Source organism: Ammospiza caudacuta, chromosome 16 (assembly GCF_027887145.1).
Source record: "Ammospiza caudacuta isolate bAmmCau1 chromosome 16, bAmmCau1.pri, whole genome shotgun sequence".
In the NCBI taxonomy this organism is placed as follows: Eukaryota; Metazoa; Chordata; class Aves; order Passeriformes; family Passerellidae; genus Ammospiza; species Ammospiza caudacuta.
Genome location: NC_080608.1, coordinates 11,438,312 through 11,461,056, shown reverse-complemented (window position 1 = coordinate 11,461,056; position 22,745 = coordinate 11,438,312). Strand labels below are relative to the sequence as shown.

At 41.6% G+C, this 22,745-nt stretch overlaps 1 protein-coding gene across 1 annotated transcript in view; it reads left to right on the top strand.

The window, feature by feature from the left end:
• Positions 1-22,745, top strand: part of ADAMTS2 (ADAM metallopeptidase with thrombospondin type 1 motif 2) — a 174,334-nt gene that overhangs the window by 119,205 nt on the left and 32,384 nt on the right. The window contains exons 5-9 of the mRNA XM_058815035.1: positions 5,810-5,893; positions 16,484-16,640; positions 17,474-17,579; positions 19,200-19,343; positions 21,870-22,002. Of these exons, the coding sequence (XP_058671018.1) occupies positions 5,810-5,893; positions 16,484-16,640; positions 17,474-17,579; positions 19,200-19,343; positions 21,870-22,002 (624 nt within the window). The remainder of the gene's footprint in view (positions 1-5,809; positions 5,894-16,483; positions 16,641-17,473; positions 17,580-19,199; positions 19,344-21,869; positions 22,003-22,745) is intronic.

Below are 22,745 nucleotides of genomic sequence, written 5' to 3'. Positions count from 1 at the left end.
TTAAAATCAGTTTATTTAAATATGGGCACTTTAAATTTGAACTAACTCTAAGAAGTTTCACAAATAACAAATGTAAGTCCAGCTCTATTCATCTGAGGGACTTCAGCTGTCTGTGGCTGAATTACAGCTTGTTTGAAAGTTTAAATTTATGTATGTGAGTTAACTCCACATTTTGACTGTTCATTATAAACCAGTAGCTGTGACTGGTGTGAACAGTGTCTGAAGAGGCCTACATGAGGTTATTTTTGTTCATTATCTTGATTGCCACCCTACAGTGGAAGCTGTAGTTGTGCTTGGGCATTCCGGGGTTCCTGCAGGAAAGACCCTCTCAGAACTCTTACAGGTTGTGCTCATTTTCACAGGGATTTTATTCCCAGTGTCAATTAGGTGAGCATTGCTCATTATTGGTACCTGGAATGTGCCTTGCTGCCCTGTCACACAGGTTTTGGTACCATCCTGAAGGTAGAGGGTAGGGACTGTTAAAAGATGGTTTTTATCTTTACTCCAAATACCAACATGAGCTTTAGCCACAAAGGTTTCAGCCAGGGACTTCTGAGTTGTGACAGTGTGGTTTGTGAGATGGAGTGTGGATGATTAGGATCAGCTTTCAAATTCTGGGTGCTTTTTTTTACCAAACCAGATTTAAAGAGGTCACCATATTTATTACTTTGACACCACACCCCTATCCCTTGTAGTAAAGTGATAAATCCATCTACTTAATTATTTTATGATGTTGATTTTATTAACGTGATCTTGAGACATTAATTCAGAAAAATACTGAGTCTGTTGGTGCAAAGGTAATTTACAGTGTTTAGAGAAACTTCTCACAGCAGTGGTTTATGTGCAGGAATGAGAAGTTCCAAGAGCCTGCGGGAGGAACTAAAAAAAATAAATTAGTCATGAAGTCAGAAAACAAAGTCTATGACCTTTCTAAAGCCAATGTTACAGTCGAAGATGAGATAGAGGCCCGTAACACGAGGCCCGTTTACCTCGTGCCTTGCCAACACATCTGCTGGGGAATGTTTTTCATTTTGATCAGAAGCAGCTAACTTGGACTTGGTAACACCTACTGACTCTGACACCAGAGAAGGTAAATCAGGACTCAGACTCATATTTGCATAGAAAAAGTGAGATTCCTATCTCTGGTTCAAAATGTACATTGCCAAGCTCTTCTAAAAGTGCCTGGTGTATGTGGTTTTGAGCAGAATGATAGATGTTTTCCAAATGTGGGATCACAGTTTGACCTTTAAGTTTCACATGTCTTGTGTGCTTTCATTCTTCTTTTTTCCTTGTGATGCTCAATAAAGATTTCAGGAAAAAAAGAGAGTTCCTCTCTGAGGAAATGAGGAAATGCCTTGTAAGGACTAGAAAGGGTGATTTTGCTGCATTACTTTCTGTGGGACCATAGTACATCCACCAGAGGAATTGATGTAATGTTATTCCTGTGGGATTAAGATAAAGCTTTGGGAATGTCAGAAATGCTCATTTGGGATCTTCAAAAGCATAAAGAAGGTGATGAAAATCGAAGAGAACAGTGGTGTTTGAAGCGGGACCACAGAAAAATAAAGTGAGAGGGAAATGCTTTTGGGAGGGTCAGATTACAGAAGTTTGTGCTCAGTATCCACCATGACATTTCTGGTTCCTATCCTGTAATTCAAACCAGACATTTCTTACAGAAATAGACAATCACTGGATGCCCACCAGGCACCGAGGCTTTGCTGCAGATAATTATGAGCTGATGAATGAGCTGCATCTCGGGCTGGGCTCCGACAATGACTTGCCAGGAGCTCTGCCATCCCACAGGGAAGGAGCTGATGCTCTCCAGCTTCTCCAGGATTGCTCTGGCGGAGATCCACACATGGTCCCAGCTCTGCCTGGGAGCACGTAGCCATCAGTAGTTTCTGCAGCAGTGGTTGTGTAAGGATGCTGGGTGATCAAAGAGCGGGCTAATCAGCTTGGATGGGTCAGCAAACTGTGGTGGCTGCAAAACCAGATGACTCTTGGTTTGTGCCCTCTGCAAAGGGTCAGATGTGCCCCTGATGGCCTCTGGTGCTGGGTCAGAGCTGTTTGACACTGATGGTGCCCGAGGTGGAAGCTGTGAAATGCCCAGCCGGGGTGTGTGCCCAGGAGCCCGGGGCAGCAGCGCTCACCCAGGCGTGAGGAGCAACCCATGGAGCTGCCTCAGGAAGGACCCGATGCTTTATGGTTCAGGAGTTCAGGAGTTGTGTTCTGATGAAATGATCTGCCTTTTGCAGAGCAGATACTAACAAACTCTGCAAGGCTGGGGACTCCTTCAAAGTGCATGGATGAGTTTGCTGATGATTTGCCAAAATACACAGATTATTCTCCTATGGTGCATTGGTTTAATTAGGGATCCAGGGAACCACCTGACTTTGCCTAAAAATCCTGCCAGCTCTACCAGCAGGTAACCTGCTCTGCACCAAGACTAGCAGAACTGCAGGCTGTTGATTACTATTTGTGTTACAGGAGCTTTCAAAATTCCCTTTTAGGATCAGGCAGTGCTTTGCTCAGTAATCAAAACTTTCCAGTGCTTCTTTTACAAAGCATGAGGCACCTCACTGGTGCTTGGCTTGCCTTTAACTTTTTGATGTATTCTATGCGCTTACTGTGCTGACTTGAAACTTGCTCAAGGCAGGAGAATTATAAAATTAGCAGAGAGGGACAGATGAAAAAAAAGTAAATAAAATCTTTGTTTTTCTTATGTGGCACCAATCTGTGCTAGCCTGATTTCTACACAGAAACTTTAAATAGAAATGTGTGTTTTCCTTTGAAATATCCCAGAAAAAGAAACCAAAGATATCCCAAAATAGTTAGTGAACTACAATAGCTTGATAAAAGTCTCTTTACAGTATTTCACTGTGCTTTGAATTCTTTGAGATTTACCCAGCCTTCTTCATCACCCTCTATAAATGCTGAATCACTGTAGGACATTTAATAAAGTTTAATTCATTCACTGTCTTCAGTACAGGAGCTGTGATTATGGGATGGTCTCTGTGTACTTTTTTCCTCCTATGCACCAACTTAATTTTAGACTTACTGATCTAAGAACAACAGGAGATTGACCCTGGCTTTTCTTCTGTTGGTATGAACCAGGATGTCCTGCTGAAGTACATGAAGATGCAGGGCTGGAAAAGTACTTGCAGTCTTTTCCAGAGCTGTGTGTATTTATTGCACAGACATCTGAACATGTATCTCCATTGCCTGGCTATCTGTGCTATCAAACACTAAATTTCAAAGTTGTGAGTTGCTCTCAAGCCTGGAGCTTTCTGATTGCACAGGCTGGTTGGTCATCTTCTGCCCTATGCATTGAGCTGCATTAGCTTGACTCTGCTTTCCTGTTGAAATAAGAGGTGGAAGTGTGGGGAATCTGAGCTAGGGATTGTGTTGGGCCTTTCAGTGTGTGCATTTTCATGAACCTCTGAGAGCACAACATTAATTTGGATCTTGTATCTCTAACAGATTCCTGCAACAAATAGGTGTGATTTAGGCTGTGCTGAAAGTAAGGAAAAGCATCTATTTCAGCATATTATTCATGTGCAGTGAGACACTCCTAGCAAACCACAGTTTAGGTCAGAGGAAGATGCTGGGTGAAGAGGGCTTGGACTCACCCTTATTAATGAAACCAAGGCCCAGAGCTTTGAATTGGCCTGCTGTCTCACAGAAAATCCAGGATCCCGAGAGAACCAAGCAGCTTTTTACAGTGCTTGTGCTTTTCTGCTCATTCACAGTTTGTTTGTTAGATGTCATTTGCATGAATAGTCAAACAGTGTTTTAATTCTGTTCCATCAATGTTTTCAAGCCAAGTTTCCCTTTGGCACACAACAGCGATACAGTTGTTCGGTTACTCAACAATTGTTAAAAGAGGCTTAGGTTAAATTCTGGATGTTAATGAGAGAGTGCTGTGCACCAATTTGGATTATGCTTTATGAACTAATTAAATACTTATTTACATGCTGTGTTTACTGTCCTCTATACACAGCAGTTTTTTGTTTAATACTCATTTCATGTACAGGTAATTTGCAGCTTATTTCAACCTCATATCCTTGATGTGAGTACTCTCTTCTCACCACACAAAGAGGGAGGCAAATTAATATCCGTGTCTCCCTTGACAGCATTCAAGGGTCTTTTTCCTGGGTGAAAGAATTTTTGAAAAGCAAAATGTGTTTATGTCTTACCTCTTTAAAATCTGTGTTGAGCAATGGTCCTCAAAGTAAGAGTGTTTTTAAAATTTCAGAATATAAAGTTAGTCTTCTAAAGTCTTATTTAAACATGCAAATAGATGATCTGATTTCTAGAGGGATTGTTCACAAAGCAGATTTGAACATAATCAGCTCCTTCTACCCTGCAAGGAAAACAGAAGCCCCTGAGGCCACTCATAGCCATGGGCTCCTCATCCACCATTTTAATCCAAGGATCTGCTTGCTCATCAACCTGCATCCCAGGCATCACCCAGAATGTTCCCCAGGTGTCCTGGAGGGTGTGAGCCTCCTCCTGGAGCTGTGCTTCAGCAGGACACTCAGGACTCTTGAAAACTTGGATATCTACCCGGCATAAAATAAGGCTCTTCTGTCAAAAAATACTGATGAAACAAATTAAAATTCACTTTAATATGTCAGTGGGGATTGCTTAGCAAAACCTACACTGATGTATTTAATTTTAATGGTTTTTGAAGAGATAAAATATGGGCCATTAAAACTGGGGCTGATTGAAGTAGCAGGACATTATTTACCATGTTTCAAATGAAAGGTTCCCTGAAAGTTATTTATTAGCTTGAAGTAATGAATCTAGTTTGCAGGAATAAATGAAATCTAGGTCCATCCAGCAAAAAACCAGTTCAGTTTGGTGCAACCTTTACCAAGGGAAGGAAGTTTTAGGGAAGGAACTTGCCTTGCAGGGATCTCATCTGCCTCTTCTAATTTGTAAAGCTAAACCCCTGCCATTTGGCCAAGTCTCATGCAGTCTTCATCACTGAATACTTAAATCAGCCTCGTTAACAGTTAATATTTGCCCAGCTTGCCTGTAGCAGTGTTTCCTAAGTAATTGTTATTCATCCACATTTCATTCTCTACTCTAAATATTTTCATTTTCTTTTCATCGTTCCTGGGGTGATTTCCCCATGCGCGTGTTCAGCTACGTAGCTCTGGTATACAAAGAAAGAAGACAATTTTAACTTGCTGGCATTTTGTAGCTTTTGTTCTACTTGCAAAGTTTAACACTGATGAGTTTTGACACACAATAAAGCCAGCTCATGTGCCTGACCAGCTTTTTGGGGGAGGCACGTCCTCTTGGCAGAGTGTGATATGATGGGTCCCAGATGTTACAGGGTGCAGCTGAGCTGATGCAGTGAATGGCTCTTGGGAGACAGGTCCTGTCTCTCTGCTCACTCATCCCCTTCCCTATGCATGGCATGGTCCTGCTCAGCAGAGAGATATTTGGGATTTTGCTTGGATTGCCACGCTCCAGGCTCCAGTGGGTGCACAAGGATCAGCTCAGCTGCATGGTGTGGGTGCACCAACATACCTCCAAGTGCAATTAGACTGGCACTTGATACCTGGTAATCTGAAGTCGCTGAGTAATATATTTATTTTAAATGATTCCCTAAATTATGGCCTGTTGGGAGGTTACAGCAGAGTTTGGAAAAACCCCATTCCCTCTCTCATTACTGGAGTTTTTAATGTTTTAAATATGATCACAAAGCGGTGTCTGGCCTAATGACAGAGCATAAAAGGTACTGGCTGTATCACTGTCTTCATAGTTACCATTGTTAAAGCACTGAACTCTTTTGCAGGTTAATGAAATTTATCATGATGAGTCCCTGGGTGCTCACATTAACGTTGTCTTGGTGAGGATAATCCTGCTGAGCTACGGCAAGGTAAGGAAAGGTTAATTTAAATGGAGGATATCAATATCTATAGACTTCATTCTTTTATGAAGAGTGCAGTTACTGGGGACATGTATTTGTTCTGTATTTTATTCCATATATATTATCCTTGTTAGTCTGTGAATATAAAGAACTTTCATGTTTATATATATCTGTTTATCATTTAAACTTTACATTTCAAATAATTTCAATTTCTTCTGGGTTTTCCCTGTGTCATTTGATGTTACTGCTTAGCTCTGGCAGTCTGTCTTTTCAGATTTGTTTGGAATAGTCCATGAAACATAGAGAACATTTTAGTTCCTAAAGAAAACACAGTTGTGTTCTGGTTCAAGTGTATGTAAGTAACAGTAAACACAAGGTCAGCTCTGCAAGATGCTGAGGGCTATGGCTGCTTTCTAAGAACTCATTTATACTTGTGCTTATTATCAGGGGAACTACACATGTGCTTAAAGTAAAATGGGTGTTCTGTGGAATAGGGGCCAGAAGGCAAGAGCTCTGCAGATCAAATCTGTAATTAAAAATATCAAGTGTTCTTTCTCTCAGTTTCTGTGGAAGGGAATGCTCCACAGACAAAACCTGGGTAAAAAGGAACAAAATGTTAAATGGGTTTCAAAAGTATTGATCTGTTCAGTACCTGTGTCCTGTTACTGCCAAGTCAACATCAGATTGCATGGGAACAAGAACAGGACGTTTCAAGTATGTTGATAACTGCTTTGCTTAAGGACATGTGATTTTAGTGCCTCCAACGCAGCATCAGGCCCAGCTGCTCAGGGCAGAGTGTTAACATCCAATACACCTTCCTGCAGCTGGAATTGCTGGGATTTCCATGCTCATGTAGGAACCCTGGATTCTGGGTGACTCCATGTCTGTTCATGGAAGTTGTTGGAATGCTGTCAGCAAAGAGCCAGTGCAGATGGTGAAGCTCCACTGCATTCACCAGCTTACCCTGCTCAACACCAGTGGAGAATTTTCCTCCCTGGTTCAAATGAGGGAGCTCTCAGGTTTAGTCTGGCCTCTGCAGGAGACTGATTACCTGGGTACAGGTTAAATTTTTCTATTGGATCTTCCCCATCTGAGAACTAAACACACCAACCTATCTCTGCTTTTCCTGCAGTGATGATGATGATGTACTTATGCACTTTGAATAAGCTTAATCAGAAGTATGTCCTAAAGTAAATGTAAAAAAAGGTCATATTTGCCATTTTGTGATTGAGACTTCATGGAGTGTGTAGCTAACATTGAATTACAAAATATATATCCTTGATATTGCTGTAGTGGCAAAAAATTGATTGCAAATTGACTTATGAATCTCATACAAATCTGATGTTGCAATAGTGGTGGAAGCCAGCAGAACTAGTACCTGGGCTAGTAATTTCTTTGCAGTCCTTAGTACATAGGTATTTCATAATTGTTATGTGTTTATTATTATTCATCTTTAGCCCTATAGATCTGCCTCAATGTGAGCTCTGGTTATTTCTGCCATTTTCCAGATGGCAGACAGTGGCTACAGGAGTCATCATTCCATCTTAAGGATCTTTGTTTTCTTGTGAATAGCAAAGATTTGTCCATTTATAATTTGAAAGTTACCAGTTTCATATTCTTTAGAGAGGAGAGTTGGGGTGGAGGACAGAATCCAGCATTTTTTGGCAGTTCTTTGGCCACATCACAGAAGTAGCATTTGCAGGTCTGTGTAATCTGCTTGTGGGTATTCTGCTTCTGGATTCTACATCCACAATCTGCAGTGGACAATGCTTTAGCTTCTGAGTTGTCCTGCTGGTTTCAGTGGAATAATTCTGCTATCACAAGCTTGTCTCAAAGATAATTTTTCTTGCATTTCCATATCTGATTCTTGTTTACATGAAAGACAATCTATAGATTTCTAAAAACAGCAAAAAGTATATTTAAAAGATATCAATCCAGAACTCCTCTACTTTATGATGTGAGAACCTGCATGCCATGGCTGTATAAGAATATATCCTTTTCTGTTCATGTTTTTAAAGTTCCTGATTAGAGGAGTCCCAGTACCAGGGAGTAGAAGGTGAGGAGAATTTTCCTTATAGGTTTGGGTTAATAAATTATTATCCCAAATGGAATTACTATCCCAAGTGGAAAAGCAGAGAGAAGAAGTATATAGTTGTTATTTTCTGAACCTGTTCTGAGGAAATAGAACAAAGCCTTGAATATTTTACTGTCCCACACACGAGCACTAACAATTTTTAGGAAAATATATATTCAAAACACATAGCATTTAGTGGGGTACTTGTACAAGTTAAGGCAGTGCATGAATGAAGCAGCGTGGCTGGCTTCACAACATGAAAATGTTATCCCAGTCTTGTTTGAGTAAGCATTTCTTTTGAAAGCATGGAGCTAATATCTTCAGATTCATTTGCTTCACTGCAGGCAATTTATATATATTATCAAGGGTGCCATTTAAATAATCATAATAATTACATTATGGTTCTGTAATTGATGAAGTATGTACCATCAACGTCAGGTTTATGACAGCACTCTCAGCTATTGGCAATTCTCCACCCCTGAGCAGCCTTCTACTGGATTGTGGGTTTTTCAGATGATTATATTATTTTATACAATATGTCATCTGTTGATAAGAATAATATGGACAATACTTGAGTTGCATAGCAACCAACCTTTCACTGGTTCTTGCTTGAAGGTACTCTACTCTTTCAAATGTACTTATATTTTAATATTCTCAAACACAGGCAACTGCACATGCAGAAGTTTCGATAATTTCAGGAATAGCATTAATATGTGTAAGATGAAAAAATGGAACATATTCCTTAGTGATCACATGCTGAAATTACTTCAGGGATGAATTGAAAAGATCAGACATGGTTTTACTGAATTAGCACTTTGTGTGAGTTATCACCCCAGGACTTTGAGGGGGTGGCAGGTTGAGCCCTGCCAAGAGCAGCAGGCTTGGGCTCTGGCTGGGTGGTGTTTGGGGAGCAGGCAGTGTGGCTGGGCTGGGGATGGGGTAGATTTACAGGACTTTGCAGGAGCTGCCAGCCCTTCCCTGACTCCCCACTTTTCTCTCAGTACTTCCTGCAAATGATGTACCACAGACTGATGTGAAGGCTTCAGCTGTGCCTTGCTGCTGCCCACTCATTTATCAATTCCATCATTAGGATAGAAAAATATGTTCTGCAAAGGCTTCTCCATATCTGTGTTGGCTTCAGAAGCCACAATGCATTTCTCTGTATTTTCTTGACATTGACTTCCAAAGTCACTGGCTTTTTTGATGGGATGGGATACTGCAAATAAGTAAACAGGGTACATGCAGTGCATTTTTCTTCAAATGGGAAAAAGATGAGCTGGCTCATTTCTGCCTTTTTGACTTCAGTAGTAGGAAGATTGGTTCCAAATTTTGGCAACTGTGGGTATATTTGAGATTAATATAATTCAATGTTTGTGCGAATTATTCCACTTAGACCTATTTTGGTTGTAACAGCTGTATAATACAGCTAGCTCTAGAATACTCAGGGAAATAAGCAAAGCAACCACAAGCACCAAGTGCAGAGGAGGTTGCAAGAGATGAGCTGAGCATGCATTTAAAAGCCCTGACTGGTTATTCTAAAATTTGTTTGGAAACATTTAAACACTGAGCACTGCATAAAATCCTCTCATCGCCTCTTTGAGGTGAATGAATAAAGATTATTATTCCCATTTTACAGCTAAAAAAACAAAGATGTTAAGTGTTATTTTCCAAGGCCACACGGAAGGCCACTGGCAGGCTGGGGATAAGACCTCATAAATTCCTGGCTGCAGCCCCACACTCTGTCCACTGACAATGGTGACTCTGTGTGCAGATGAGCTGCCCTTGCACAGCACAGAGGAAATCACAGGTTAGCTGGGATGGATGTAATTAATTCAGTGATTAATGAAAAAACACTTAGAAAGAATTTTGCAGGGACTGCAGGGTTTCAATAAATGCAGCCCCCTGAGGATTTGTGAGGGTTATTTCTTGGGAAATGTGAGTGTGGCAGCGCAGGACACCCTGAACTCTCCTCTGGCACCATGCACAGCCCAAGTGTATTCAGCCTGGAGCAGGGTGGGATGGGCTGAGGGATGCTGGCTGTGCTCCATGGCATCTGGAAATGCAACCAGGAGGGAGAGAAAAGCCACATAAGCTGTAAACCAGTGTTGGCACCATAACAAGTGGCTGGACTCTGACCATGTGTTAACTTGGTCAGAGTGAAAGAGGAACCTGACTGCCACAGCAGAGAGCCTCTCAAATAGCTGGGGGAGGGAAGAAAACCCTTTGAGGTAACAGTTGAAGAAGAAGGTGCTATGGGATGGATGCCTGCAACCTCATAGGACAGGACTGTCCAACTGAGAAGGTATTTTCAATTTTGTATGTCTGAGACATTAGCAGAGCTCCTGCTGCCTTCACTGGGGACAAGGCTTTACCTTTGATATTTTCATAAATGATGCTCTCTTTGTCTCTGCCATCTGACCTTTTCATGTCTAAGCTTGATACAAGCAGGGGAGATGTTCTTGGTTCAGCCAGGATGGAATTGCTGGTTCAGCCAGGATGGAATTGCTGGTTCAGTCTGAGTCAGGTTCTTCTTGATCTCTGTTTCCCATAAGGCAGCTTTGGAAGCACAAATCAAGTTTATTCTTTAAATATGGTGTTTGTCTTTACTATTTTGCTGTTGACCCTGATGTTTGCCTGGAGGGAAAGGGATGAGCACCTCCACCTCTCCCACTAAAGGGCAAAGGCTCTGGCTGAGAGCACCTGTGCCTGGCAATGCAAGGAGGTTTTTAGCTGCACATTAGGGCCATGGAACAGCTGTGCTTGGAATGGACCTTATCTAGTCCAGCTGCCCTGCTCAGAGCAAGGTCACCTGGAGCAGGTTGTTCAGGACTTTGTCCAGCTTGGTTTTGAATATTTCCAGAGACTCAATAACCTCTCTGGACAACCCTTCCCAATGTTTTGCCACTCATGGTAAAACTACAGTAACACTCCTGAATGCTTTTTTTCTTGCCTATTGCCTCTTCTCCTTTCTCTGGATCCCACTGAGAGGACTGTCTCAGTCATCTTTATTCCCTGCCCAATAGGTTTTTATATCTATTGAGATCTTCCTGAGCCTCCTCCAGCCTCTCCTTGTACTAGGTCACAAATGAGTTGAGTATCTTATTTTTCCACTGACATTGGTAGATACAGAAGACCTGAAAGAATCAGCAGGAATCAACAAGCCCTGACCTTACTGATGTGTCTGAAGATGGAGTTGTTGACCCCAGCATTTGGCCATGTCCAGTAACCATTTCTGCACAGGCTGAGTTGCAAGGCCAGGACCTACATATGATGTAGCATTTTGGCAGCTGTTCATATTTTTGCGCTGTTTTCATGTTTCATATGGGGATAAAGAGAAGAGATATTGCCCCTCCTGTTTTTTATCTGGGAGAATTGTTGAACTCCCTTATTTATATATTACACTTGGAGTTTATAATTCCCCAGTGTGTTTTGTTGGGACCTTGAAGAATGTGGAGCTGGCTGATAGCATAAACAGTACTTTGTACTCCTGATCTGCTTACATTTATACAGAATTAGATACTGAAAAATGTTTACAAACTGCTGCCATAAGAAAGCTTTACAAATCCCTTGAATGCAAAATGACAGTTTGCTGAATGAGCTATTTTTGTTAGTTTGGTTACCATGGACATTCAATAACTGTGTTTATTTATCTTTTGCTTGTCTTGTTCAGGATGAAAGAAGAATATAGAAGTTTTAATCCAATATCCAATGAGCAATAAAAATGCCAAGTAGAAGCGATGTAAACAGTGTGTTTTGCAGAGACTTTACGCATTCAGGAAGGGAAAGTCATATGTTAAATTGTTTCCTGAACGTGTGCACTGCTGTGGTCCAACTTTTCCTGCTATAGTTTGAAGCCTGTCATGTTAAGAATATTTCTGCTCCTCCTGGAGCTACTGAAGAGCTGCAAAGCCTTCTCCGTTGGTTCTCTTGGAGCACCACCTAATGGATGAGTTAGGAAAGGTCCCAAGCTTCTGACCAGCCTAAATTTCTTATATTCTTATCACCAGGTACCTGCTCATCATCACTTTTGCAAAGTTGTACCCAGTGCTGCCAAATATCAGATAAATAAAACGTTTGTTTAAGGGGAGCTGCCATTCTGTGTGTGACACCAGTGTGTCTTTCCCATGGGCTGGCAGCTTGTACATTCTTGAAAGGCTTGGGTAGAATATAGACTAATTTTGCAGCTTTCTTCTAAGATAACTTTGACATTGTTAAAGAAAAAAGAAATACTTATTTCTTCCTTGCCCCACAATCTCCAGTCTCCACAAGTATTTTAAGGACTTTCCACAGCTTCATGAATGACTTGTTCTTCAGTGTGTTCATATGAGAGAAGTGATAACTTCCCAAAGGATAAGAAGGTTCAGAGACCTCTCTGACCTTCAACCACTTCTTACTGCCCTGCTTTGCCTCTTTGTATGAATGCAACTGCAACTCAGTTGTCTTTTTTTTTTTTTTTTTGGTTGTTGTTGTTGCTTCCATCTAAGAAGGAAGGGAGTGGAGAAAAAATGAAGGCAGAATCAAAAAAGAAGGAAGGGAAATGTGCAGCATTAGTAGACGTTGAGTTTCCCAGAGAAAAAGCCTCAGCTAGTTCTGTAGGGCAGACTGTCCTCGTCACCCTCTGTGGTATCTCCTCGCCTGGGGGATGTTTTCCCAGCTGAGCCCTTTCCACTTCTTGGCCAACATCTCCATCTGTTTCCATCAGCAGTTCACAGATATTTTTGCTTTTCTTGCTGTGAGAAGGAAAGTTTCTCTTTCCATTGGCAGTTTTCCTGCTGATCAGCTGAGTAATGCTCTCCACGGGCCTGCTGTCCTGCTTGGAAAGAGGTCCTTCCCAGCCAGGTCAGAGCTCCCAGCCAGCTGCAGGACCTGTGGGTTGCTGGCAGTGTGAGCCCTTTGCTGGCCAAGAGTAACACCTACACCTCTTCTCCATGTGCAGCCTGCTGGCCCCCAGTTTCCCCGGTTTGCTGTGTGACAAGAGGGATTTTACCTTTCAGCCCTTATTACAGCACGCAGCTCATCTCTGTTCCTCTTCCTTATTTGCTTTGTCCATTTAATAAAGGGTTGGGCTCTGATGAAAGCCCACATTGGTTTCCAAAAGAAAATATTATTAAGTGTTATCTGATATCTCTACAAGAGTAATTTTTGGACAACGTCCTTGTAAAACATATGACATCTGCCCTGTCTACTAACAAGCTCTGCCTGGTCCCACAATCTCCCAGACTCCTTTCTTCAGGACAGCAGCATCTATCTGTAAAGACAAGGCAGCTGGAAAAGTGGATAAAATTCTGTATAAAGGCATGCCTGGCTTAGAAGTCTCTGACCCAAAGACCACTGGAGCCTTGGAGGTTCTTTGGAGGGAAACACTAATTCCCTTTCCTGGCCATGACATTGCCTGCTCTGAGGAGAGGACCATGGTGTTTGTGGTTCTTCAGTCTCAGCCAGTGTAGTTGCACAGCACGGTGAGCTTGACTCTCTGATGGCTCCCCAGCCATGCAATATTTGCTGTTAGCACCGATGGAGCCTTTCTGATCTGAAAGTCTTTGGCAAATTGCAGAAAGTGGGTGTTCAGGTGAAAAATTTGCTAGGAATCAAGTGGGTTTCTCTTTTCAGGCTGCTCCATTACAGTGGGGAAAGACAAGACAAGGGATTAGTGACCAGATGATTTGAGTGCTCAGTGGACTTGGAGTACTCAGCAGACAGACTGAGTTTTTCCTCTCACTCTTTGAAGTCCTCCTCACTTACAGGACCTAGACTTGCTGCTTACATTCATAGCACAGACACTCAAAATAATTGACTTCCTGCTGGATATCTTGTTTCCCAGCTTAAAGAGCAGTAAGGCTCAGGTGTATGATAAAGTTGTGTCGTTGCCAAAAAGTTGGGTCAGCTAAAACATGTTTTCTAGGACTTGTGTGTTCTCAGTTTCCCCTTTTATGTGAAAGGGTTTTTTTTCTTTCTCCCTATTGTGTTGGATGCAAAAACCCCACCATGCTCCACATTAACCACTTGGTCCAACTTCATTTGCTTGAAGACAAACTCTAAAATCAGTGTTTTGATAAGTAAGCATTGAGGTTCTCTTGGACTGAGCCTGTGGTTTTTCTCCTGGAATGGACTCAGAATCCAGTGAGGGAGTTGTTGACTCATGGCAATGCCAGGGCAGGGCTGAGCCACGGGAGCTGCTGCTCTGCTGTGCCAGACTGCTCTGGCCCCTGGCAGACTCGATGTTAATCAGAGCAGCGCTGAAACCTGCTCCCTTGGTTCATTCAGAGACAAACATTTTGCTTTTGTGATAAACACCAACAAGGGTTTGGTTTAGCAGGCAGGGAAGAGATGACAGAGGGCAGCTATAAAGCAGTGGTTATTAGGAAATAATTGACATTTTATTTTCTGTGCTTTTTTGCTGATCATGCAAATTCAAGACTTCTTTGCAAATAATTGGATACCCTTAAACAAAGCATATGTTGATAGGGTGTGTGTTTTCATTGTTTTCTGATCATTGTGTCTTAAATGATGCAATTTTTCATTTGATAGAATGTACACAAGGAGGTCATTATGAAATAAGGAAGTATTAGCAAACATCAGAAAATATTAGAAAACTAGAGGTCTCTCAACTTCATTTTGCAGCATTCTTTGCTTTTGAGTCTTGCAGTCAGATACTTTTATTGAGCTCCTTGAAGGAATTGATCTTTTTTGTGCAGTTTTAGAGAAATAAGAGTGAAGGTGGTATAGATAAGTTTTGTGTTTGTTTGCTTGTTTGTTTTTGTTTTACCACTGATGGATGTTATTAAAGACCTCAGCAACAGTCAAACCCTTTTAACGGATTAGGATTTTTCTTGGAGAGCTGGGATTTTGCCCTGTATTAGTAACTCAAAGTTTGTTTAAGTATGTTCTTATAAATATACAGAGATTCAAAAAAGGCACCACAACTGTCCCACCATTTTAAATACAGTTATTAGTTCAATTTCCAAGGGAATTATGGCTGGAAGCAGTATGATCCAATACAGGATTATATTACAACTTTTTCATTCCACAGTGGTATCAGAGTGCAAACTGTGCTCTATTTGGTTTATAAATTTGTTTTTCTGAACATTTGCAGAATTGTAATATCTTAGTTTTGCCAAAATCAGACCTCAGTTTGGCAGACACTTCTTTTATCAATTCCAGTTGTTCCTCCACAACCCTTTGAGGATTTTCTTTTTCATGTAGTCAATACTCTATGTACTCCATCATGCATTCAATTAGAGGACACGTCAAATACATCTGTATTTAAACATGAATTGTATTACTTCTCTCTTATTTTTGGCATAGGCTAAGTTTTGCTCTACATTAAGTATTTTGGAATGACAAATGCTTGCAGTACAGTATAGCATCTAAACTGTAGTGGGTTTTGTTATGATTACAGTGTTGTCATGGTAATATAATTTTTGCAAATGAAAAGCCAGGGTTCACATCTGTAGTTCTTACAAATCCTGGAAGTCCTGGGACAGGTCAGTTAGTCATACATTCTGGAGTATCCCACATACAATAAGCTTTGTAAAGTTTTAGCAGTGCACAGTATCAAGCAGAATTAGCTGGGAGCTCCTAAGAAAGTACTACTTAAAAAAAAAAAAAGAAGAGGCAAATGTAATAGTTGGATTTTAAAATACCTTTCTCTTCCTTGCTCAAGAGAACTGTTCTTTGCACCTCACCTAACACATCAGCTCACTGGAGCCAGCCGTGCTGTGTCAGTTCACCACCCATGTAACCTGTGGTTTACATGGAGAATGGCATCCCTCAGTGGGAAGTTGTGTTCTACCTTCTGAACGATCTTCAGATGAGTAATGGGATAAAGAAAATGCAATTTAAAAGACAGTCACTGAGAAAGTCCATTTCTGGAAGTAATGGTTCAAGTGCAGCTGAAAAAGTACACTTGGTTTTACACCAACAGAGCATCCAAGAATGTGCCAAGGTCTGCCAGAACAGCCTAAACAGCTCAATTTCATGACTAAAGCAGTGTTGAACAGGACAGGGTGCTGGCTCTCTGCAGTTGTTGTGATAGGCTTTTCTTGGCCATTAGGCATTGATCTTCCCCACACTGGGTCAGTCTCTCCTGGTTGAGTCTGTTGTGGTTCCAAAAGGGACAGGGGCTCCATCAGGAACTGTATATCCAGACTGGAAGTGATGATAAAGAGATGATAAAGAGATGTAAACTGATGCCAGGATTGCATAGAAATAATAAGAGTGCCCAACCCAGTATCAGTTTTGTCATTAAAATACCCATCTTTTTATTTCTTGTCTATTTTTAAAATTTTGTTACATCTTAGATCTCATTAAATGCAGAATTCACAATCTAACCATGAACTTTAGCTATTTTCTTGCTTTCTTGATCCAGTAAAATTTGTTTCTGAAGCGTAAATATGTCTTAATTAAGAACAAACTTTTAATGGAAATGGGATGCTTAGTCAAGTGCCTGAAAAAGTTGGGGAAAAAAATTCCCTACGCTTCTAATAAATAACTCTTGGTGTCATTTTTTCCCTGTGTGTCTGCAGTCCATGAGTCTGATAGAGATTGGGAACCCCTCCCAAAGCCTGGAGAACGTGTGTCGCTGGGCCTACCTGCAGCAGAAACCCGACACGGGGCACGCCGAGTACCACGACCACGCCATCTTCCTCACCAGGCAGGATTTTGGTCCGTCAGGCATGCAAGGTGTGTGCCTGGCTTTGCTTTGCATTTGCATTTATTACCGAGCCAGGCTAACCACGTGAAGTTTAACTGTACGTCTTTTGCTGAGCTGTGCTCAGTGTTTTCTCTCCCTAAGAGCTCCGTGTTGGGCCATTCTCAGTTGTAACTGCTTTATTCGTTATTTGATTCTTTCTTACTGATTATCTATGGGATCATTTCTATGTTCTCACTGAAGCAAAGAAAATGGGATGCATATGTAAACAGTCCTGGAAATGCCCAAAGATTAAATAATAGATTTTGTGTTTTAAAAGTTCCAAAGCTGTTGCTGTGTTACAGCCAAATTGCAAAAAATGTTGTTATGGAGAGGACTGGAACAGCAGGGCCAAGCGCTGTCCCCTTTTTCCATTTTTCAGACCTCTGCCTCCTGTGAGATCAGGTTTTTCACCAGAGGGGAGAAATCTCAGACTTTTCCCATTCATTTTGAGTTGGCCAGAACTGCTGTTAACACAGGATGGGGCTTTGCTCCCTGAGGGGTGGTTTTGGGCTCCTCCATACAGCAGCATGGCGTTTTCTTTGCCACTGTTGTCTTATGCACTTAGAAAAGGCAACTGTAGGGCAGTCCAAGAGGTAACAAGAATTTTCTTGGTGAGCCAGGAAGTTTTCATTTGTTCAAGTCTGGTTTCGTCTGTTTCCTAGATGAAGGAGAACATTGTTAAATGTCTGGGGGCAGAGGTCTTTGGAGGACCACTTTAACTATACTTGAGTCACAACAAAGGAAAGAGCTCACCCTAGAACTTCCCACCACGCTGATTTTTCTGTACTTGTTCATTTTCTGAAACCCTTGGTGCTTCTCACAGGCTATGCCCCCGTCACTGGGATGTGCCATCCTGTCCGGAGCTGCACTCTCAACCATGAAGATGGTTTTTCATCTGCATTTGTGGTGGCTCATGAAACTGGACATGTGTGAGTACAACTGGACATCTGTGTTGTGCCTTAAACGGTTTTTTGTACAAACAAATGCTGTTGACATTGAACAGATGCAATTGTTGTTAAGAAACAATATTTAGAATTTAGAGCTCTGGTTTCAAGTCTCAGCTCTCACAAAGCTTTTTTTATGATCTTAAATAAGCTTTATATTTTGGGATTTTCAAATGGGGAAAAATAACTAATACCAAAATATCTTCCAGGGCTGCTGTGGGACTAGACTGAATGATGTATTGTAGTCTCCTGGTGGAAATAAAAAGTACCCATAATAAAGAAATATGAATTCACTGAGTCAGGTGAACACAGTATTCTTGCAAACAATCCATACTAAATAAGCACATAATCTGTATATGTTAGTGCTGATAAAGGAAACAATACTGTATAGAAGCAAGGTGCCAAGCACTGCAGTTCCAACTGTTCTATATATCTCATATAAAAAATGTAATCCTTTTACTGTTGATGTGATTTGAACCAATGCCTGAGCAGCAGTTGTCAGAGCTTTGGCTTTTCCCAGATCTTTTTAGTTTCTCTGTTCTCCCTCCAGAGAACTCCCACTGATTTCCCATTTTCTCTTTGGTAGAATAACAGGTACCAGAAGGCTTTTTCTGAACAGTTTCCATCTATTCTGTTTTTCCTGTGAAAGCCTTCAGGCCCTTTCTCTTTTTTTAAACAATGAAGTGCCAAAATTTATTGAAATCACCATAAACATATCTCTTAGTTAGACAGAGACACCTATTTGAGACTCAGATAGTATTCGATTCCAGAATTTTTGAATTAGGAATGACAAGAACACAGCATGGACTTTAAAAGACACTGCAGAAAGTTTGTAGTCCCTCAAGTCATATTCAGCCCCAATGTGTTGATTTGGTTTAACTATGGACAGATATTGCCCACATTAGTCCAATAGTACTTATTAAAAATACAGTATAAGATTCTAACAAAGGAAAGGAGCAAGTATATTAATAATAAATCAAAAAAGAAATTTTAAACCATCTGTAATTTGGGGTAATTTTCTAGAAAACATCCACCACTTTCCAGGCTGTTTCACATTTAAACAATGTGGGATTGCTCCTGGGCAACAGCAGCAGCTTGTCTGAACTAGCGTTCTGTGTGCTGCCTTTCTTTATTTCCATGCAAAAGAATTGTCTGCAGTTGCAAAATACTTTGAATCAAGCTAAGGTGTGATTTTTTTAGAAGTTATATAAAGCCCTGAATAGCTCCAGATTAGAGCCTGGGAAGGTTTCTGTTACAATTCCTGGAGGGTGGGCAGGCTTAGTAATTCAGAAATGGATTCACATTTAGCTGTAGTAATTCACAAATGTGTGTGTGCACAAAGCCCACAAAAGGCATTTTTAGGTTTTTTTTGAAAGTGGATTAGGCTGATGACATGAAGGTACTCTCCAGGGTCAATCTTTCCATGTGGGAGTTACTCCAGACCAGCTCTAGCTCCGTCCTCACCCTTTTTCCCCATGACTTTGCTCATGTGAACAAGGGCAGTGGGAGTTCAGAACCTTGCTGGCACCAAGCCCTGGTGATACGGGGAGGGAGAGCACTTGGAGCCCACCCTGGACGTCACCTCTGTGTCTCTGTTGGGGGCAGTTTAGGAATGGAGCACGACGGCCAAGGGAACCGCTGCGGGGACGAGGTCCGGCTGGGCAGCATCATGGCCCCCCTGGTGCAGGCAGCCTTCCACCGCTTCCACTGGTCCCGCTGCAGCCAGCAGGAGCTGAACCGCTACCTCCAGTGAGTAACACTGCTTCCAGTGAGTAACACTGCTTCCAGTGAGTAACACTGCCTACAGTGAGTAACACTGCCTCCAGTGAGTAACACTGCTTCCAGTGAGTAACACTGCCTCCAGTGAGTAACATTGCCTACAGTGAGTAACACTGCCTACAGTGAGTAACACTGCTTCCAGTGAGTAACACTGCCTACAGTGAGTAACACTGCCTACAGTGAGTAACACTGCCTACAGTGAGTAACACTGCTTCCAGTGAGTAACACTGCCTACAGTGAGTAACACTGCCTACAGTGAGTAACACTGCCTCCAGTGAGTACTGCTACCTCCAGTGGGTACTGCTACCCCCAGTGAGTACCACTGGACAGCCCCTGCCCTCCGTGAGGGGACACTTCTTCCTCTCATCTTCACTTTGATGGCAGCCTGTCACATTCACATTTTCTGAAAAATCCCTTCGCCCAGGATTTTTCTCCTGGGAAGCTGAGAAGCTTCAGAGAAAAGAGAAACAATTCTTATCTCATTTGATTCTCCTGTGTTTTGCTCCTTTGGAATGTGTTTGGAGATTGTTTACCACAGGTGATTGTTTCGTTGGTTTCTGGTGTGGGTTGTTTTCACTCATTGGCCAATCAGGGCCAAGCTGTGTTGGGACTCTCTCCAGAGTCACAAGTTATCATTATTATCTTTTTAGCATTCTGTAAATATCCTTTCTGTATTCCTTAGCATAGTATAGTATAGTATAGTATAGTATAGTATAGTATAGTATTCTTTAATATAACATAGTATCATAAAGTAATAAATTAGCCTTCTGAGAGCATGGAGTCAGATTCATCATTGCTTCCTTCATCGGGGCACCCTGCAAATACAATATCAGCCCATTCTACATTATTCGCATTTCATTTGTGTCTGTTTGTTTTCTGGACATTGAGGGTGTATTTGCTGTCCTCTCAGGGGTGATGGAAGGCACTGTTATGAATCTCATTGCTAACTTTCCTCCCTCCCTACTCTAATCTCTAGCTGAGCACTGCCTTGGCTACCCAGCAGTGTCGTGTCTGTCTTGCCATTTGTTGCTTATGATACCTGTCAGTGACAAGATGGTGCTGCCTAGAGAGGAAAATCTGCCCTTCAAGTGCTCAGGGCTTTTCTTGACTTTAGTAGATATGTGAAGAGCACACATGGTTCCAGAATCAGGTCTTCAGTTGTTAATTTTTCTTTCAGTACCTTAAATGCAAAAGCTGTTTAAACAGCTTCATCCATGCCCCTTGCCTTCCTTTTTGGACCTGACACTTCAGGCATTAGATCTGTGTAGAGTTCCCTGACAAATTCTGCTGTTTATGACCTTTTTTTTTTTTGCTTCTTACAGAAAAAACCTTCCCCTTATTATGTGCAAGTTTTACAAAAAATATGGGAAAGCTACCACCATAACCAGCAAAAGCTGAAAATGAGCAGGAAAAAATGCAGCAAAATACATGAACTAACTCTTTTCATCAGTATTTTTATTATTGTAGATATCTTAGGCATGGCAATAAAGAATAAAAACATTGTGAGGGAAGTGTGATTGTTTCAATTAGCAAGATCCTCCAGAACTTTAGCCATTAAATAAAAATCATCTGGCCTAGAGGGCTGCTTTATGTTCTTTTAAATACAACTATTTATAAAATGTCTTATAACAAAGCAGAATGATGGTTTGCTTTGAAGTAACTCTAACCTCAAAATTCTGCTTTCAGCTATTGGTAACTTCAAGGCAATCTTAATGATTGCCAGGGTAGGCTTGTGTATGGTGTCCTCATGTCTGTTGAATAACTGGGAGACATTTCAGAGATCCTGTGGACTGGGCTGGTGTTGTGAATCAACCAGTTCTTACACTGTGTTAACCATTTGGGGGGACTGCCATCAGTCCTTTGTACTGGCATGACTTGGTCAGATGTAATTCTACAGGCTGTCCTCACTCCTTAGGAGCAGAGGAGAAACTTCCATATTGATCACACAGAAAGAAAACTTATTTTAAACTATGGATGGAGTTGGGAGTGATCAGGAGAAGCAGAGAGAGGGAACAAAACCAACTGAAGTCTGTAACTGAGTCACTGCTTCTCAGGGAGGACACAGGGAAGCTGTAAGCTCAGTTCTGGGCTGGTTACCCTGGCCTCTGCTTTTGAAACCTCATTTGAGAGACAGCTGCAGGCAGCAAGAAATTCCGCAAATGGAAAATTAATTAAACTTTCTTTTCTTCCTGGTCTCATGTGGATTCTTCCTTTGATTTTTTTCACATAAGGGGCCTGGAGACGGATAGGAATTTACCTGCAAGCTAAATGGAAATTACAATGGAAGGGCTTCAAAAAAAGATGTGTAGAATCCATTGAAGGTAGATACGACATGCTAAAGTGAATGTGCCCATAATTGTGATATTAGCTACTCTTCAGGACCAGGATCTGAGAAATTGCAGGCTGTATTTTGTTTGGAACAAAAAGGCAACGAAACCACAAACACTGTGCAAGCCTCACAGCCCCATCTGTTCCTGTAATTGTTGCCTGTTGCAGCTCCTACGATTGTCTGCGGGATGATCCCTTCGAACACGACTGGCCCTCCCTTCCACAGCTGCCAGGGATTCACTACTCCATGAATGAGCAGTGCCGATTTGACTTCGGGCTGGGATACATGATGTGCACAGCTGTGAGTACTTAACTTTAGCTGCTGCTGTTTCTCATCCAGGAGTGCTCTAAGTGTCTCTGAAATGTCCTTAAAAGGGACAGCGTAGTGAAGCCCACAAGGAAAGATATTTTGCCTTCTTATCTGTAAGCAAGGATTAACAACTGAATGTTGTCATATATGTTATTCTAAATATCTCTTGGTCTTTTTTTTTTTTTAAGCTGAGGTTACAGAAGTAGTTATTGTGCAGTTTCATAAATATCTGTAGTTGTCAAGCAAAGAAACTTGCTGTGTTATTGAGCCTCCTCTTGCTGGCAGCTGGTTATTTTGCTACAAAACTCCCACCCGGATGTGAAGGAGATGGATTTGCTGCCACATCTCGTAGTGCTAGCACAGGGCAGCATGCTTTTATGATCCAATTTTATGGAAAGTGTGATGTATTTTGATACCTTGCAAGAGAAAATGGGCATCACAGCGAGTAAAGCAACTTGTAAGGGCTCTTGTGACACGGTTGGCTCTTGTGTATGAGGAAAATAAGAGGCAAAGTCTAAGTTTAAAGCAAGGCAAGTTCATTGCTATTCTCAGCGGACTGGCCTCAGAAAATAAAGTCTTCTGCAGCAGGGCTCTGTCTCCCACCTCCAGCCCCTCAAGTAGAACTAAATATTAAATGGAAAGAGATGTTTTCAGCTGCTGGCAGCTGCTGACATGTAACATTTCTGCTTTCATTCCCATCTGCAGGAATATATGAGCCGAGCAGTGTCCCTAGA